At 40.0% G+C, this 15379-nt stretch overlaps 2 protein-coding genes across 4 annotated transcripts in view; both read right to left on the reverse strand.

The window, feature by feature from the left end:
* Positions 1–9630, reverse strand: part of SLC12A6 (solute carrier family 12 member 6) — a 79279-nt gene extending 69649 nt beyond the window's left edge. For 2 of the 3 annotated variants that reach the window (XM_072962740.1, XM_072962742.1), the window contains exon 1: positions 9149–9589. In XM_072962740.1, coding sequence (XP_072818841.1) covers positions 9149–9419 — 271 coding nt within the window. In that variant the 5' untranslated portion in view covers positions 9420–9589. Of the gene's footprint in view, positions 1–9148 lie in introns of all 3 variants that reach the window. The other variant, XM_072962741.1, reaches the window with a different exon arrangement.
* A 4192-nt stretch (positions 9631–13822) lies between these two features.
* On the reverse strand, positions 13823–14632 carry NOP10 (NOP10 ribonucleoprotein). Its single transcript, XM_006201604.4, has 2 exons — positions 14499–14632; positions 13823–14200 (listed from the first exon to the last, which is right to left on the reverse strand). Exons 1-2 carry the CDS (start codon positions 14550–14552, stop codon positions 14060–14062), a joined length of 195 nt encoding a protein of 64 aa, XP_006201666.1. The 5' UTR covers positions 14553–14632; the 3' UTR covers positions 13823–14059.
* Positions 14633–15379: the final 747 nt, after the last annotated feature.

Genomic DNA, 15379 nt, shown 5'->3' on the forward strand with positions numbered 1-15379 from the left:
CCATACACAAAAATAAACTCAAAATGGCTTAAAAAAACTTAATATAAGATATGACACCATAAACCTCCTAGAGGAGAACAAAAGCAAAACATTCTCTGACATAAATCGTAGCAATGTTTTCTTAGATCAGTCTCCCAAGGCAAAAGAAATAAAAGCAAAAATAAACAAATGGGGTCTAATCAAACTTATAAGCTTCTGCACAGCAAAGGAAACCAAAAACAAAATGAAAAGACAACCTACGAAATGGGAGAAACTATTTGCAGATGATGCAACTGACAAGGGCTTAATTTCCAAAATATACAAACAAGTCATACAGCTCAATACAAAAACAACAATCCAATCAAAAAATGGGCAGAACACCTAAATAAACATTTCTCTAACGTAGACATACAGATGGTCAACAGGCACACGAAGAGATACTCAACATTGTTCATTATTAGAGAAATGCAAATCAAAACTACAATGAATTATCACCTCACACTGGTCAAAAGGGCCATCATCTAAAAGTCTATAAATAATACATGCTAGAGAGGGTGTGGAGAAAAGGGAACCCTCTTACACTGTTGGTGGGAATGTAGTTTGGTGCAGTCACTGTGGAGAACAGTATTGAGGTTCCTTAAACTAAAAACAGACTTACCATATGATCCAGCAATCCCACTCCTGAGCATATGTCTGGAGAAAAATATAATTCGAAAAGATACATGCACCCCCATGTTCACAGCAGCACTATTTACAACAGCCAAGACAATGGAAGCAACCAAAGTGTTCACTGACAGACGAATGGGTAAAAAACATGTAGTATACATACAAACGTATATATGTGACAGAATATTACTCAGCCACAAAAAAGGATGAAACAATGCCATTTGTAGCAACATGCATGAACCTAGAGATTATCATATTAAGTGAAGTAAGTCAGATGAAGAAAGATAAATATCGTATGACATCACTTATATGTGGAATCTTAAAAAAATGATACAAATGAACTAATTTACAAAACAGAAAGATTGCACAGACACAGAAAACAAATTTATAGTTATCAAAGGGGAAAGGGTGGGGGAGGGATAAATTAGATGCGTGGGAAAAACAGATACACACTACTAGATATATAAAAGGTAAATAACAATGTCTTACTATACAGCACAGAGAACTATATTCAATATCCTGTAATAGTCTATAATGGAAAATCATCTGAAAAAGAATATATATATAAAAGAATATATATATATACTGAATCACTTTGCTATACACCAGAAACTAACATAACATCGTAAATCAACTATACTTCAATTAAAACAAAATCCCTTAAATGTTAAAAGCAAAAGCTGTCAAAATGAAGATAAATTTCAGTTGGATTCAATTTCTATAGCTCCTCAAAGTGAAAATGTACATGTATATACAAGAGTTAACTTTATTATTAGAGTTTTCTTTTTTAAAATTAGCAATATGAAAAATGAATACCCTTACCCCAAAAGTAAAAGCAGACTTGTCTGATAAAATGAAGGAAATTCAGGTGCCAGTTTGTCAAGAATTAAGGCTATCTACCAAATGGTTCCAACTGTAAACAGATGAACACTATCAATTGAATATCTTGCCTGGATTTCTCAAGATCGTAAGTAACATAGTAAGGCTTAGCAATGGGGTAATAAAAATGCAAAGCAGAAGCTGCCGCTGATTAATTTAGCAAGGAAACTGGAGACTGAAACCCAGCTCTCAGCAAAGATAACAGGAAATTTAAAAACCAAACAACAAAAACTAAAGTTAGGATTAAGACCTAAGTACACCTGCCATTTCCTGATAGCACAGCTTTTGTTCTCTATTTCTGTACTTTCCAAGTACAAAAACTTCACTCTTTTTTCAAAAGCTTCACTTTTCAAAAGAAAAAAAAAAAGACTTTAACCCATACATGTTTTCATTTAAAGATCCAGAGGTAACTTCAAAATTTCAAGTTTTGCATTGAAATCAGATTGACTTATTTGTGACACTGACTTGATTCTGAAATCTTGCTAACTATAAGTTCCCAAAATTCTTCAAAAGTAAAATGTACCTCCATTTCAGAAATGTTAAAAATATGACAAATGTACACCTGAAACTAACAATATTGTAAATCAACTAGACTTCAATTTTTTTAAATGTGACAAATGTACACCTTACAACTGAGCAAACGTGGTAATAATATTTCCTATTAATCGACTATTGAACTTCTGCAGTGAAAGCAAGGTGCTGTGTGTGAGTGTGTGTTGTATGTTCTGCAGTTTTGTGCTCATATCTTTACACATAATGGCAGGGATCCTACAAAGTACACCAAAACACTAATATAATAGCATTTTAATGGAGAACATCCTCTTGGTTTTCCATTTACTTATAGAATGTCATTAAAATAATACATTGTTTCATACATTCACAAAATAAAATACTTTCATAGTTTTGTACTACAGTTCTCCAAATTTTCATACCTACTGGTAAGAAACATATCACCAGGAATTTAAACACATATAATTTGCATCACTGAGTCAACAAGCCTGACAGGTGCAGCTGTGCAGACTGTCAGGCCAAAAGGACGAGGAGGTGGGGGACTGAGATCCAGTCTGCTCTTTTCCACTGAAGCTTGGAAGGGGTGCCATTTTAGAATCTGCACAAAGGTCTAGCTAGTACAGAAGTGCTTATTAGGCAGAGGAGGCAAAAAGAGCAGCCACGATCCAAAAGTTTACAGCAAAATGTTGTCCTTACAGATCAGTATTAGACGTGACTCCCTTATTCTAACAGCCTTAACATGAAAAAGCGTGATTTATTTATAAGATTCTTAGGTCCCCAGGAGTGTCCTTTTCCTTCTTTCCCATTTCAGCACAGGTAATATCAAAGTAAGTTTATGAGACTCTGGAATCAAGAAACGTGTCGCTGACAGGAAACAAATGAGATCCCTGATGGAAAGAATTAGTGAGGACACAGAAGGGACCACTGAAGATACAAGACCAGAAGTTGAAGCAATCACCTTACCAATCACTGTTATTCAATCAAATATCTAGAGTATTCTAGGATAGACTATAAAAGAAAGTACTTTCTATTAAAGCAGGTTTCTTAACTGCAGTCCAACCTTCTAAAAGTTTGTATTACAGATATTTTCAAATACACACAAAATCAGAGAAAACACTAAAATGAATCCTCACTACCTTTTACTCCAATTCAACAATTTATAAATGTTTGCCAATCTTGTCTATCTCTCTTCAACTTTTTTTTTTTGGAGAGGGGAAGGTGAAGTACATTTCATTTCACCTGTAAATACGTCAGTATGTATCTCTATAGATAAGGCCTTTACATTACCACAATGTCATAAATATACCTAAGAAAATTCACAATAATTCCTTAATATCATTTAATAGCAAGTACATGGCCACATTTCTTGATTTTCCCAGAAGTGTCCTTTTACAGTTGTTTTGTTCACATCAGGATCCGAAGTCCACGCATTTCATTTGGCTGATGTGCTTTTTATCTGTAACAGCTTTCCCTCCCTTTCCATCACTCCTTCTCCACCCAATGCCATTTATTTGTTGAAGATTCTAGTTATTCAATAAAACTTCCCACATTCTGGATTTGGTTGAATGCTACTTGTGATGTAAAGTAATAAATTATGAAGTTTAATCATTGGCTATGGACTAGAGAGAAGAGGAGAAAAACACTTGGTCTGTAACCAAAATGTTTCACACAAGTGATATCTGTCTTAAAAAAAAAAATCTACCAGAGGATGCTACCACACAAACTAAGAAGATACCAAATCCATGTGCTTTTATACAGCTATCCATCTTACTTCCTTTGACAATCTTTTAGCTCCCTATTAGTGTGCCAAAGTGAAATGTGGCGATGAAAAGTTAATCATGTGATCTAAGAAAGAAATGGAAAATTTTGTTTGAGCCAAATATGAGGATTATAACCCGGGAAGAGCATCTCAGGAAGCTCCGAGAACTGTTCCGCCGGTTAGAAATCAAGGCACAGTTTTATAAGTTTTTTGAGACAGAGGGCTGTACATCAAATGACATATTATTGACAGTTTACATAATTGAGATCTAAGCATCATCCTGGTGGGTCATGTGACCCCTTACAAGATCAAGAAGGAAAGTTATCTTTTAGGGAGTTGATGCTAGGAGGAAGCTGCTCTTTATGGTTGAGCAGGTGTTCATCCTGATGGGGGAGGTTTGGTCAATGCATAAGGCAGATACACAATGCACAATGGAGAGAGAGGAGGCCAAAGGGCAGAGAATTTTTTATGTTTAAATTTTTCTTGTCTTGCCATAAAACATGAATTTTATTTCACAAATGGATAATACTCAATAACCATATAATATGAAAGGTATATTTAAAAGAAGGGTAATAGTCACCTGCAACTGGCAATACAATGTAATTCACTGATTTTTGTTTCAGGCAAAAAAACTAGAATTTTTTTTCAAAAGTATAAAAAAAGTGCTTGGTACTTTGAAACATATTCTTACATATATATAAAAAAGACAGCTTTCCAACATTATTCTGATTCTTAGTTAAATATTACTCTATTTAACCCTAGAATGGGAGGCTGATGTGACGTACTGATAACACACAGAATGGGGAGATCAGCTGAGTGGGCTAAACGTCCGCGTGCAATGTGATGGCTCCAAGTGTAGATAAATACTGTGTAAGACCTGCTGGCCTTTAAGGAAAAGCCTGCTGTGCCTTATCCACTTGGTGAACGTCTGCTCACTCTCAAAGCCCAGCTCATGTGGGAAAACTCTTCCCACACATATAGTATTAATCACTTTTGAGTGATGGTCCCCAACTCTGGCTTTATATTAGAATCAGCTGGAGAGCTTTTAAATACTGTGGACAAAGAATATCGCCTGTCATATCAGTAAACAAAGGATGCCAAGGCTATCAAGCCATCAGCCACTATAGCCACCCTCTACCTGAGGGTGCACCCTGAGGGGATTCAGGATGGACAAAAACATGGTACTGGCCCCAGACAGCTAAGGTGCATATCAAAGGAATCATTTCAATAAGCCCAGACTCTTGCCCACACATAGAAAAGCCCTAAATTCATTAACTTGAGATGTCTGGTTTACTTTAATTAGCAGTAATCGTTTGATGTTCCGACTACCTGGGTTTTTTTGCAAAAACTTTTATATATTCTGGCTCCTCCCTTACCTCTTTAGAACAGTCCCTCAGAGCTATCTGAGAGGCTGTCTCCTGGACGTAAGTCCTCAGTAAGTGTGCAGAATAAAACATAATTCTCAACTAGTAGACTGCATTTTTTTTCAGCTGACAATACTATGTGCTAAAGATACAAAGACAACTTTGTGTCCCTGTCCTCAAGAACCTTACAGACTAATTGAGAAAGATAATATGTAAGCAACAAACAAAAAAACCCGAAAATTCAGTGAAATAGGCACTATAGTAATAGTCTGTATAAGAGACACAGGCACATAAAGAACTGATCTAGTCTATCTGAGTATGAGGTTGCATGAGAAAAGGTTTCAGAGAGAAGATGACTCCTTGAAAGAGGGGCTGATCTACATTATTTTTGCATGTCTACCAGCTAACACCCCTCAATAAAAACTTGGTCACTGCCAGCCTCAAGGTTGGTACACTTAGAGCTCCTTGACTCAACTGGCTTTTATTTTTACTCCACTTCAGAAACCTACTCCCAAGACTTACACACTAGATCATGTTAACACGGGAACTGCCCCACCTCTGAATCCATTCGACTGTCTGATCACAGTCTTCCCTTCTACATGTTTCACCACCACTTCACCTCAACTCCTCCAGTCTCTTGGTGCCTCCATCTTACCTCAGTTCATCAGTTTCCTTTGCTGTGTCTTTTTACTGTATTATTCCAAAATTTGCTGTACTTTTTTTTTTGTATTTTTCTGTATACTTCTATTGCTGCATTTATCATACAGCATTATAATTTATATGAAAATGTGTTTGCTTTCTCTATTAGATCATATCTTTCCTTAGAACAGTTACTGGATTCTTTTTTTTCAGTCCTGCATCCTTAACACCCAGGATGGAGCCTGACCCATAACAGGTGCTCAGTAAGTGGTGAAAGTGTTCTTGCCATTTTCACCACTATTTCCACGAGCTCTCCAAAGGCAGAACCTGTATTTTACCTGAGTATTTCCCGCAATTCCTACTAAAGTGCCTCACATTTATTAGAGCTTCAGGGAGCACTTGTTGAATTGCACAAGGCTGAAATGTATTATAGCCTGTATAAGATATATAAAAATATGCTCTCTGCTCTCTTTTGGTATTATTATTTAAACAATCATTGAAGTTAACCAAATGGTTATAAGGCAAATGTAAAACATGTTCATCACGGCAGAGGCAAAATGACATAATGGAGAGCCCTGGACAGAAGTCAGGAGGCCTGCACTTCAGTCCTGGCTCTGCCATTCATAGTTCACAAATAACCATCTCTGTAGGACTTAGTTTCCTCCTTTATTAAAATGGAGGTTGACCAAAATTTGATTCCTGATCATCTGAGGTTCCCTAACTAAAATGCTATGCCTCTTAAAAATCTGTTTAATTATAAAAGTGATACACTCTCAATACAAAAAATTGTACATGCCCTTCTGAATTGTTTAGACAAAGGAAAATTCCCACTCTCACTCCATTTTCATAACTGTCCAGAGGTATCCACTCTTAACAGCTCCTTCTGTATCTTTGAGGCATTCTTCATGCATAAGCAAGTACAGTGCTGAGATTGTTGATCTTATTTACCAACTGGATAGTCCCATAAATTCTAATGGAACCTTGACAAAATGAAAGAGAACTATAAATACTTTGATAGCAGAAAGATAATTACTACTCAAAAGGCCAACAGAAGAAAAAAATTAAAACACAGTTAGAAATACGTATTTAAAACTTGATGTGTCACCTCCCTCGGTTGTGCAATGCAAGGTAAGTAAAAGGTACATGACAAGATAAGAAACTTAAGGTGGGAAGAAATGTGGAGGTATGGGAATTGTGGGGAAAGGAGAATCATACCAATGTTGCAAGCACTGAAGGAATGTGGAAAGGGCCAAAAAAAAAGTCAACAGAATTCTGAACGGTAAAATAGCAAACACAATTCTGAAATACACTATGAGCTTAAGGAGACAGTCAACTGTAGAAAAGGAAGCAGTTGTTTTCCTACACTAAATCCAGCCCAGAGACAAATGTAGATTAACATATGTCCTTGATTTTCTTGACAACAGCATCCTTTGAAGATCTACATCTAAGTCTAATAAGGGCATGTGCATATTACAAGGCCACAGGTGAAATAATTATATTTCTAATCAGTTCCTTCTGATGGTGGAGAAAATGTATCATGGGATGATTGTCATCCTAAGAATTTTTTTAAAAGATAGGAAGAGAAAAAGTAGGTCATTGGGAAAGTAGAAAACTCGTTACCCAAGAATACTCTAGGGAGAAGTGCGATCTAATGGCTGGACTATTAATTTCCCTTTCACCTAGAACCAGAGAGTATTTAAATATTAAGGAATGTGTTAGAGAGCCAAGCTTTGACTTCTGTGCCCACCTAAACAAGATAGGTTTCACCTAGACATGTCCCCAGTTTTACCCCTATGGTGTAAAACGATACCACTCTAGACTGCAAAGAATGCTTATAGATAAGAACAGCAGCCTGGTCAAGGCTCCAGTTCTGCAAGGCTAACCCAGGACTGAAATAAATCCACTTTTAAAGACAGAATACAAATACAATTCCTTAATATGTAAGTCACAAACCTAACAACACTGAACTATAAATTACCTAAGGACACAATTACAACATTAAGAAAATTAACCCTGTTATAGTCTTTACCTGGTATTTTTACAACCTAAATACATTATGATGGATAAGAACTAAAACTACAATTTATAATTAATTTGGAGAAAGAGGAAATGATAAATTATTTTTTATTCCACAATTTAACTTTAACACCATGGTACATAGTGCAAAGTCTGTTAAGAAGTTGAAAATAGTTAAGTAGATTAGTCAAGGATAAGTGAATTCTAGGACCAGAAACTTGACCAAATCTACCTTGTCTTCAGACATTGAAAAACACAACAGAAATAAGGAACCAAAATCATTCTGGTTTCCTGCACCCTTTAGGTTAGAAGGAACAATATTTTACGACACCGGAAAAGGGCAAGTCAGTGGTTGAAGCTAGGGTTTTCAAATTTGGGCAGAATATCACTTTAAGAGCCTTTAAGATTCTCAAGTTTTCACTGCCAAACAGATCTACATTAGTTAGAACACAGCATAAAACTAAATATATAAAGCAGTACGGCATTTCTCAAGCTTTTCTACTTCAGAGTCCGAGAAATGTCATGACCTCTTGGTTTTATCTCACCTCTCTCTTCCATCACCTCTTTATTACTAAATCCAATGAGAACCTTCAAGCCAGCTGACACAGATTGGTTCAGGAAGCTAAAGGTCTGCAGTGGTCAGTATAAGTCAGAAGTGGATTGCGTGCTATTTCCTGACAACAAAGACTCAGTACTCAGTACATTCCATCTAAAGTTCAAAGTGAAAAAATTATGTGGGAACCAGGCCCTAAAAGCCTCTTTAGAATTCTCCATTCCACAGGATAGCCCACTCAGATCCACCCAGCCTCCCCCTGAGTAAGTTTAGCTACTTGAACCAGTGTCTCTGTAAAATATACATTTAAAAAAAGAATTTTGTGATACAGTATCTTAAGTCTTTACAAAAAAGCCAGTAACTAAGATATGATCAATAACTACTCATAATTGGCCTTAAAAAGCAAACTGTAATAGTTACAGCACCAAAGCCAGTGCTCCACTAAATTTTACAATTTAGGATTCCCTGTGCTGAAGAATTATTAAATCCTTTGATACTCATCCGTAAACAAAATACCCATTGGAATTCTAAGGAGGCCAAAATGAGGACGCCAAATGCACATCTACTTGCCTTCTTGCCATATACCTTCCCACACGTCAAATTACTATTGCACAGAGAGCCACTGAGCTAACCATTATTCCAAAATGTTCCTAAGTCTCTGAAAAAGAAGTACCTTGGTTCCTGATGATTATTCTGTAATGGAAAAATGATCTCACAGTGTAAAGTCATCCTGGATAAATAAGCCAGTAATGGCAATATTCTGTTATCTACATTTCTACTTACCCTCAGTAACATCCTGGGGGTTAGAAGTCCGGTCACTGGCTGGATCCACTGCAACCGTTGCCAGTGAAGTGGTGGCTCCAGACATCTCACTCATAGGCTCACTACGACTTGTTTCAGGCACACTTTCCCGGGAGCTAAATCTTACTCGGGAACTGGATCGAGAGCTGAGGTCCGGGCTGGTGTCTGACAAGCCTGGAATGTCATCGATCTTCGTTGGTGTCACCATGAACCGAACTGAAGCCATCTTGGTGGTGGTTTCTGGAGGATGCATTTTTCCTTTATAAGGGCAAAAAAAAAAAAAGCCCCCCCCTCCGCAAAACCCTTCCTCCTATGCTGGCTACTTATGACTGCAAAAACAGAAGAGATAACTTAAAAAAAAAAACGTCAATTACCTTGATTTACACCACCCAAAAAAGCCCCAAATCAGAATCCTTCTACTCAGAATTTAAGGGGGCTGTCCTAGAAAGTGTGCTACCAGTAGCTGAAAAATATTTAAGGAAAAAAAAAAGTCAAAAGGATGCCAATCTCGTGTAACTTTGTTCCTTCAGAATTAAGAGATATCTAGTCATCTGCCCTGGTCCAGGGCTGCGGGCTCTGTGTCATGGTCTCAGAGAAGCAGGTGACGAAGCCTTGCTGCCCTCGACCCTGAGGTTTCGGTCAAGGTAGTTAGTCTTTATCCGTCAATGTCCCACAGCTAGTTGAGCAAAGTGCGCACAGGCCCACACTTAGCAAGCGAAAACAGCATAGATTTGATTGCGAAACGGTGTACACCCAGCCACCTGTTGTGTATCAGGTGAATACCCCACAGGTCTGGCTGGGAGGAGGTGTGTGTAGAGCCACCCGATGTTTCTGAGGCCGATAATCCACTGGGGTTTGGAGGGAGAGGTGCGCACGCATAACGGGGAAAATATCGCACACTACGGGTGGAGGAGAATGAGAGAAGGGTGAGCAGAGGAGGCTGCAGGGGCAGAGCGGATTCCTGCCTCCGAGAGGTCTGCGGGGGTGGTCCGCCTGCTCTTCTGGCAGAAGGGTCCCTGGGATCTGGGAGGAGGCGGCTAGCGGATGAGACTCCTCGGACTGCAGTTCTGGGTCGTGGCAGGTCGCTTCTAGTCCATCAAGTCCCCGGTCGGCTCGCCGGGTTTCTTCTGCGTTTGACAGGACGGGCCACCCCTTTGCCGGAGAAGCTTTCTCCCCTACCAGGGCCCGGGCGCAAGGTCAGCGCCTCGCTGCTCTTCCTTCAGGTCCTAAGAGAAGAGGAGCCGGCCTCGCAGGCTGGCTCCGGCTGAGCAGGAGGGAGCGGCGAGGATGAGGGTAGGAGGCGGTCGCAGGTGCGGGATGCCGGCGCCAGCTGATGCGGATGCGCGCGCAGCTGTTGTTTACCAGCGGGTAACTGTTTCCGAGCCGCGACGCGCGCAGGAGAGCTCGGGCTGCTGCCGGGGAGGGCGCCCCCTCCCCGGCCAGACGCTAGAGCGACAGTTACGTGACCTCGCCGCCCCCGGCCCCGGGCCCGGCGGGCTCTGCCCGCACCGCCGCAGCCCCTCCCTTTCCTCCCTGCTCTTTCCTCATTCGAGGTTAACGGTCCGAAGAGAAGCTTAGGGGAGCGGTCTGAGGGCGGCACCGTCCCGCGAGCGCCCGAAAGCCCCGCCCAGTCTCTGCAGCCCGCGAGGCGGTGGCGAAGGCTGCGCGCATGCGCTCGCTCTAGTTGCAGCTGGACTTGCCTCGAGGGGCGGGGCCGAACGTGGGAAGCCCGGAGCACGACGGGAACTGTAGTTGGGTGTGAGGGCCTGAGTTGCGTGCACCTGGGAAAGCACATCCTTTTCCTCTTTGTCCTGCTGTGTTGCAAACTCACTCTGGAAGTGGAGGTATCTCAGGGAGCAGGCGATGCCTCATGCCCTCAGAACCTCAAAGGCCATCTCTCTTTAATAACAGCGTCCCTCAAAGTAGCATTCATAATTTCTTTAAAAATCAATACCGTTTATCTAGGTATGAGCCTCATTGGAGTTTTTAAGTAGTGGCCTATTCTAAACCATTGTATGCTCAAATTTATACACACTTTGTGCCAACTTTTTTTCTTTTTCCTGCCCTTTGAAAAAATGCTTTCACAATGTACACACCTATCGAATCACTTTGTACACTTTAAAACCGGGAAAAAAAATACTGTGTTCATTTTTTAATCAGACTGAAATTTCCATTAAAGAAACCGCCTAATTTTAGACCTGGAAAAGATACTGAAATACTTTCTCTTGACTCCACTCCCAGTGTTTTCCCTACTACTGCCACCAGAATATTTTTCTTAGCATGTTTATTTAATGCATGAATAGAGGTGTTTAATAAATTTGACTCATCAGTGTTTTGCTTAAAAGTTATTTCCTAGAGCTTTGATCAAGACATTTAAATTCAACAATCTGGGCCCTGGCTTTGCTCTGGTCCTTGCTCAGCATAAGTGGAAATGCTTAAGATCATCCTTAGCAATAGATCACAACTCTAAGACCTGAACCAGGAAATTCCCTTTTATCAAATGACACTTAAAGTCCAAAGTCTGGTTAAAGAGATCCAGGTAACAAAGTGAGAAATAAATTTCTAGTTAAAATGTACATCTCAGAGCTGTGACTGTTGATTTAGGCTGACAGCTTTCTTACTTGAGGAAGCAAGAAATTTACCTCCCTGAGGGATCAGTTTTCTCTTCAGGCAGGCCATTCAAATCTTACCTACTTTCCTTTTATAAAGACATCCTGTATTTCTCCAACGTCGAATTTTATTTCAAACCACAGTGTATTTTCATTCACTTTATACTATACTTAAGACTCTTACCCCATTTCTGAGCACATCTCAGAAGATGTTAATACCCAGATCTCTTAAGGAAAGTCTTCTAGAGCTATTTCCAAACTAAGTCTTCTCATTTCAGTCTACACAATAGGTAGCATGGAACAATGCTAATCCTTTCATTTTGTGGGGTTGGGGAAACTTAACAAAGACAGAATAGCAGTCAACATCTTTTTAAAAATGGTAGAATTCCTTTATTGAGTTTGGTGCTTAAAAAACTTCCAAAGCAGATCCTTTTTCTAGGCATTTGCAGAATTTATAACACTTCTTCAATCATTATCCCCTAATAGGATAGGACAATTCTTTAAAATCCCTCATCTCCAATGTGAAGAACCCTGTAAGCAAATAGGCTAAGAAATAAAAAATTGTTTGACAGGAAATAAGTATCTTATTTCCCATTCCCATAAATTTAAGAAATTGATTTGAAAATCATCTGTCTTCTATTAACTATGACCCAAGTATAGAGATTCTTTTTTTTATCAGTAGTCAACAGCTATCCTGAACTTTTCCGCTGAGATGGACAGACATCAGAGTCTAAGTGAAACATATTTAACCCTTTCCAAGCCAGTCTTGATAAATCAAATTTGTGCTGATTTGTTACATCTGCTTCTAGAGTCTAGAACCTTGATGTGATAGAAAAAGAAGATTGTAATTGGAATATAGTCTCCACAAAGCAATTTTAAAATCAATAGCACTAACCGAATGTTCAAAATCAATGTCAAACATTGTAAACTGACTATACTTCAATAAAAAAATACACACAAAAAAATTTCAATGCCAAAAGCTACAAATGAGAAGATTGGGAAATAATGAGTTGATTTACTTGATAAGGAGAGGGAGAAGCAACCTAGCATTTCTTGAATGCCTATATACAATATTTTGCCTCAACATCTCTCTAATCTGAAGTAACTGGGTTGAAAATTTAAAGTTGCCCCATGATAAAAGTGCAGGTCCTTAAAAAAAAAATCTTCCAGGACTAAAAAACAACAAATTCCTAAGAGCTGCCTGAAAAACAACAAAAATCCCTGTTTGAATCTCTATCTCATCTTCTAAATTAAGACCCATGTAGAGTTCCACATAGCAGTAGCTACCAGAGAAAACAAAGTAGGTGAATGTAAGAGAATTCCTTGATAGAGAGGACTAAAATCTGGGGAAGATTTCCAGAGGGGCAGTAAATATGCATAAAGGTATTCTCTCTCTCTCTCTCTTTTTTTTGTTAGGGGGGAGATAATTAGGTTTACTTATTTATTTATTCTTACAGGAAGTACTGGGGATTGAACCCAGGACCTCATGCATACTAAGCATGCACTCTACCACTTGAGCTATACCCTCCCCCAATAAAGGCATTCTCATTTACAATGGTTGCACACTGTGGACAAAAATTAGATATATTAAAATCCACCACTGAGTCCTATTAATTTTGGTGTTGGAAGAGAACTTAGAAATGATTTAAAAAAAATGGAACTAAACAAGTTTACTTTCTCAAAGTTACACAAAGAGGAGAGAATCCTGGTTTCCTGGCTTTCAGTTCAATGCCTCCCCTCTACAATACAGCTGCTATTACTTTTCAAGCAACTCTTCCATTTTGAGTCCAATGTCATATCAAGGGGCAAGAAATTACTTAAGTGACCAGAGGGGTATTCTTCAGTGAATGCTGACAGCTGCAGAAGAGTCCTTCTCAACCTCTCTTTCACTTCCCCAGCACTCTCCTATGACTCACAGCCCTATTCTGCTACAGTAATCACCAGTTTTTCTTCCAAGAGGTCTCTTACCCCTGGGGTACTCTTCCCTCTCATCTCCTTCGTTTTTGTTTTTAAACCACTCCTTTCTTCCCACAACATACAAGATAAGGGCGCTTTCAAATCATTTTAATAACCTGGCAGTGATTCAAAATATGAAAATTCAAACTTCTTCCCCTTAAAACGGGATGGTATCTTCACACAAACATGATCAAGGGCAATGATGAGACCGGATTCCAAACAGCAAGGGCCGTAAGAAGGCTCCAAGGCTCACAGACTGAAGAGCTTGATTTCAGAGTCTCTCGAGGGCTAGCAGGCAGCAGAAGAGACACGAACTTTTAAGAGATCCTCAGAGGACAGGGCGCGGTTGCTGGGTCATGAGCACCTTGAAGCGTTTCTTGATGGTGATTCGATGTCTAGAGTATTTGTCGTCTGGGGAGAACCGAGCAGGATGGGCCGAGCAGGTCTGTTGTCCCATAGGGTCGAGTTTCTGCTCGAGAAGGAAAAAGAGAACATAATCTAAGGACTGGAGCGGTGGGAAAACCCAATCACTGGGATCAAAAGGGAGATGGAGGGGGTATGGGGAAGGGGCCGCGCCAAAAAGGTGAATAGGAAGACAGGAGACGCGACGGTCAGATCAAGCAGTCATACACTCCTGCTTCTACCACGCCTGGCTCCCGGCTTTCCAGTTCCCCGCGGCCAGCCAGGCAACTCACTGGCTTGTCTCGACCGCTCCTCCCAACTACATTTCTCGCCATACTCTTTTACAACCTGTTTCTTCATCTCACCTTCAGGGTATAGACCCGTTCTCCCTGCTCGTTGAGGTAATACTGGAGAAACATTACCACGCGGCTGCCGAAGGTTCCAATACCGTGCGCAGCTGCCTCTAACTGGGGTCCTCACGTGTTTGTCAACTTCCTTCCTGCACAGCCGGAAGCCTCGCTCTAGAGGCACGCCGGGAAATGTAGTCCAGTTTAGACCTTTCCTCCCCTGGCCGTAAGGGCGCGCACTAGCGCAGGACTTGGCCTGTTGCAACCCAGTCGCAACCTCGCAGGGGTCCTAAGACAAGTGGAGTGTGCCCACTGTGTGCCAGGCACTGCTAAGCGTTGGAGGGGAGTAGGGATGGGTATAGACTGAACATTAACGAATAGAATCCTGTCTTTATCCCAAGATGCACACCCATTTCAGAGGCAGTGGGTTTCTAGTACTCGGAGGAACAAAGGCTCCAGGGTCCAGAGCCCCTTTTACCTTAGGGAAGAAAGAAGAAAGTTTTCTTCCCTCCCCTCTTTTACATCCGGTTCCCTCGCCCTATTTCAAAATATTGGCGGTAAAGAGTGCATGATGGGTATTGAATATTATGTCCCGCGCAGAGAGCGTTAAGTTATTTTATGAAACTGGTGAAGTATGTTTTAGTGGTCGAACCAAGATTCAAACTTAGGTCTCTACCACAAATTCAACGCTCTTTCTTATAGTGGTGAGTAGCTAATAATAGCATAATAAAATGCACCTCCTAGGAGTATTTAGATTTTTAAAAGAACGTACAAATTATCCGTATACGCCTCTAGTTTCCAGAAATGAAAATTGGAACTTAGATATCATTACAAATGTGATCGTTGCGTATTATTTATGACGACAAAAACACTGTAATGTATATTAACTTTACAACCAG

This window comes from Vicugna pacos, chromosome 6, assembly GCF_048564905.1.
Source record: "Vicugna pacos chromosome 6, VicPac4, whole genome shotgun sequence".
Lineage (NCBI taxonomy): Eukaryota > Metazoa > Chordata > Mammalia > Artiodactyla > Camelidae > Vicugna > Vicugna pacos.